Raw genomic sequence first — 4,012 nt, forward strand, 5'->3', positions numbered from 1 at the left:
TTTTGCACTACTTTTCTTGCCAGAATTTTCAGTTAACTCACTGCCAACATTTCGAGCGAAGGTACTTAAGTAATGGACCTTCAATTTCAGTGGAGAAATTGATGTAGTATAGTATTGATAATTTGCTGGCCGAATTCATTAAATGGCCCCTGCGGGACAGAGCGCTTTGTGGTCCAGTGTACTTTGCTGTCGTATATGTTCAGAGGTGAATTTTCTCTTTTCCGTTTTCATCCTTATCTAAATTGAATTGGAAATAAATATGTTCACTTTATACCCATGGGACTTTCGTCATTATAATTATAATCTGAATAAGCTACTCGGAATTCTTTGTTTCATGAAAATATATTTCAGCTTTTTAGTTCCAAAAAACTGCCAATAAATCTTGCTTGTGGTCATACAATATGCCATAATTGCCTCAAGGAGCTTAGTACAAAAAGCTGTCCTTTGGATCAGGTACGTTGGGAAATTCCCTCTAAGCAGATTTAAAATCAACCGTTCAATATATTAGGAACTATTAGAGGATATTCGAGAGCTAAATGATTTTTGATTATAATAATTATATCATCCTTAAATGTTTGATGGAAATTAGGAGTAAACACTTTGCCTAGAGTCTTTTACTTATGGATAAATTATTAGTCATTAAATTAACAGTGTTCATGAATTAATTAACAGTTATTTGATACTGCAGATTTATCCTTCAGACTATCATCTAATTAGTATTTACGAGATATTCCTTTTTATTTTTCCAGGCATTGATTTCCCTTCCTTCCGAAAAATTACCTCCGAATCTTGCTCTGCTCTCAGTCCTCTCAGAATTTATCAACAATGAACCGGGAATTTATCAAGAACTCTCCAAAGAATATCGACACATTGAGGCAACCCTCGTTGAACTAGCCTCTTATTTACATCCCGTCGAATGCTTATTTGGTAATCTTTTTACAATGTGGTATTTTAGCGATGTTGGGAACTTTTGAAAGGAAAGAACTTCTGAAGCAAGGCTATCGGACTTCTGTTCAAAAAAAGACTTTTTTCATTACTTTTCTCTCCTTCTCTTCAAATTTAACTTCGATATTTACATTTTTGCAAGAATTTTTCAAAATGATGGGATGTCCTTCCCAATTTCGTTCCATTTTCAGGAGGAAGTGTTTGGAGTGATGAATTAAGTAGACCGATGCAACGCAAATTAATATCCTTATTGTGTTATCAGTTAATGGAACATAAGGGTCTACAAAGGGCACTTAAAACAGCACGTGCTTTAGCAGAACGTGCTCTTTCAGAATTGATCGTTTATCATCAAGATAATTCTAACATATCAACAGTTCTTTGGTCTGCTGTTCGTTCTAGAGGATGCCAGTTCTTAGGTCCAGGTAACCTATTTCTAATTTGAAATTCAAATAATAGGTGCTAGTCAGGAAAAGAATATTCACAATGATTGATTGCTAAAAACTATTACAGCTTCCAGAATTTCATTTTTAACCTTTCTTACTAAATAAATTAGAAGAGTCCTTATTGGTGATAACTCGCAGCTTGGCGATTTTATAATATTTTCATTCTCATATAGATGAATAATTCTAAAAAGCTGACATAACTTTGAAGTCATAATAGGTTGTGGAGATTAGATTGAGTTGAGAAATAATATGCTAAGATAGCTGTAGATATCTTCCTGTGAGCGGTTCTTCTTTCGATTGATATTGTTCTTATGAATGATTTCAAAGTAAAAAGCTTTAGTTTGACAGTCTGATGTTCAAAATATAAATTAGAGGAAGATAGATTGCTTCAAAAGGAAGGAGGTAAATAATACAAATCTGCAGGGTAACGATAAGCTTAAGAGCGCAATTAATTGATAATTTAAAATCACGTCAAATTTTATGAATAATCATATCATGTTATCTTCATCTACAAAATTTTATTTTGAGCAATGCAAGAAGAAGTTCTGAGTCTCATTTTATTGATACTTTCGGATGGTGCATTGATGTCTCGTAAAACATTGGTGTTATATATTGTGCAAACATTACGGCAAGATTATCCGCAAGCCTCGAAAACGTGTGTTGGTCATGTTGTGCAGTTGCTTTATCGAGCTAGTTGCTTTAATGTAAGCTATTTAGAAATAATTTGTTCATATATGTGCATATTTAAGTGTTGAATTTTCAAACTTATGGTTAAAATTTGACTTTTTATTTAGTATTTTATATGCTACTCTTCTATTTAGACTATTCAAAGCGTGAACAGGGAGCTACCTGGTGTACCCCTTTTAGTTGTTTACTTCCGATTTTTAAAAGTATATCTTGCAGTAAATTTGTGCACTGACTTCTTTGATAGGTATTGAAACGTGAAGGTGAATCATCATTGATGCAGTTGAAAACGCAGTTTCGTGATTACGGCGCACTGCGTCGCGAGCATGATGCACAAATCGTACAAGTAGCATTCGAGCAAGGTTTACGTATATCACCAGATCAATGGTCGGCTTTACTGTATGGCGATCAGCATCATAGATCTCATATGCAAAGCATTATTGACAAAGTAAATTGTGGTTTCAGAAATTATTTTATAGGTGAAATTTTGGCAGAAGCAAAGATCAGACTTAGATTGAGAGAGTTGCAAATAAAGCATTCTTTTGATCAGTACTTTTGATAATTCCTGGTTTTATGGAGAAGGACCTTCTCAACTGTTTTGCAGAAGAAGCTATTGACGTTGACGGTCTTCTTACTTCGAAGGGTCGCACTGCTAAGAGACTAGCATATAATTCTTCACCATTAATTCTTATTTGAACTAAATTTATTTTGTTGTTTTTAAGCTCCAATCGGCGCAAGATTTCGAACAACAAATCAATGACTTGAAAGCAGCAACAGAACAAAGTTCTGAGCGCGATATGCTTATTCCAACATTCGAACATTTCGAACGTTTCGCTAATTTTGATTACTTAAGTGGTAAATTTCGAAATCAGATAAATAAATGAATGTATCAAATGTAGGAAACACAACAAACGTGGCTGAATTTTTTTTCTTTTTTATCTGGCGTCGGCTTACACATTGCAGCTTCAGTATCAGATTTTTTAAAAAGATTTTGTGACTTTATTTCAGAAGTACCAGATTGGATATTGGCAGTAGATTTGTTCGATTCCTTATTATTTATAATAAAAACTTATGTAAAATTCATGCAGACAAGGTAGTATTTAATTTTCTTTCGCCAGACTGTTTTATCAGAAGTTAAGAAAATCGAGAATTTATACAACTCCTACCACTTGAAGAACTTACCTAAATTACACTAACAGTCTTTATCATTATTTTCATAATTTCGTGTTTAATTGTTAGACATTTTTTTTATGTTAAGGTTTGCAATATTTTTAGGAGCGTGGACAAATTCGTTTCCACCACTAATTGTGTACGTCCCAATGTATGTCGTAAAAGCAATCAAACTTATAAAACATGTTCTCGGCAAGTTAACTGATAATTGAATTACTTCGAACGAAAATAAACATTACAGCAGCCAATAGTTAAGTTTTTTCAATTCTTAGGAGTTTTTCAAATTCGAAAAACATGGCAGCTGATCGTATTTATCCTACTAGTTTACAATGTACATACGCGCTTGCGAAAAATGGATTTCATGCTCCTAAAAATCATGCGCAATTACATCCTCTACCTGTTCTCATTGAGCCAATGCCGCCAGAATATGATATATTTCCGACAGTAGTCCCACAACTGCGGGTGGCAGAACTCCCACCACTGTTAACGAATGCTTCAGCAGTTAGTCCATTATCAGCGGCTGCTGGGAGCAACGGTTTCGCTAAGAAAGAAGAGTCATTCGGTTAGTTTGTTGACTTACACAAGTTTTCTGTTTAAGCTTGTTTGCAGTTTGCAGTCTGATGTTGTGCCATAGATGTGAGATAATTGAACAAACAAACAAATAAGCAGGCATATACATATATATATATATATATATATATATATATATATATATATATATATATATATATATATATATATATATATATATATATATATATATATATATA

The 4,012-nt window shown here is 33.4% G+C and overlaps 1 protein-coding gene across 1 annotated transcript in view; it reads left to right on the forward strand.

Moving 5' to 3' along the window:
• LOAG_16845 (hypothetical protein) overlaps window positions 1-4,012 on the forward strand; it is a gene marked incomplete at its 3' end in the record, with an annotated part of 8,448 nt that overhangs the window by 1,047 nt on the left and 3,389 nt on the right. The window contains exons 3-10 of the mRNA XM_020449502.1: window positions 352-453; window positions 750-927; window positions 1,137-1,367; window positions 1,917-2,092; window positions 2,320-2,520; window positions 2,795-2,927; window positions 3,348-3,438; window positions 3,515-3,804. Coding sequence (XP_020306957.1) covers window positions 352-453; window positions 750-927; window positions 1,137-1,367; window positions 1,917-2,092; window positions 2,320-2,520; window positions 2,795-2,927; window positions 3,348-3,438; window positions 3,515-3,804 — 1,402 coding nt within the window. The remainder of the gene's footprint in view (window positions 1-351; window positions 454-749; window positions 928-1,136; window positions 1,368-1,916; window positions 2,093-2,319; window positions 2,521-2,794; window positions 2,928-3,347; window positions 3,439-3,514; window positions 3,805-4,012) is intronic.

The sequence above is a fragment of the Loa loa genome (genome assembly GCF_000183805.2).
Source record: "Loa loa unplaced genomic scaffold supercont3.23, whole genome shotgun sequence".
NCBI classification, from domain to species: domain Eukaryota; kingdom Metazoa; phylum Nematoda; class Chromadorea; order Rhabditida; family Onchocercidae; genus Loa; species Loa loa.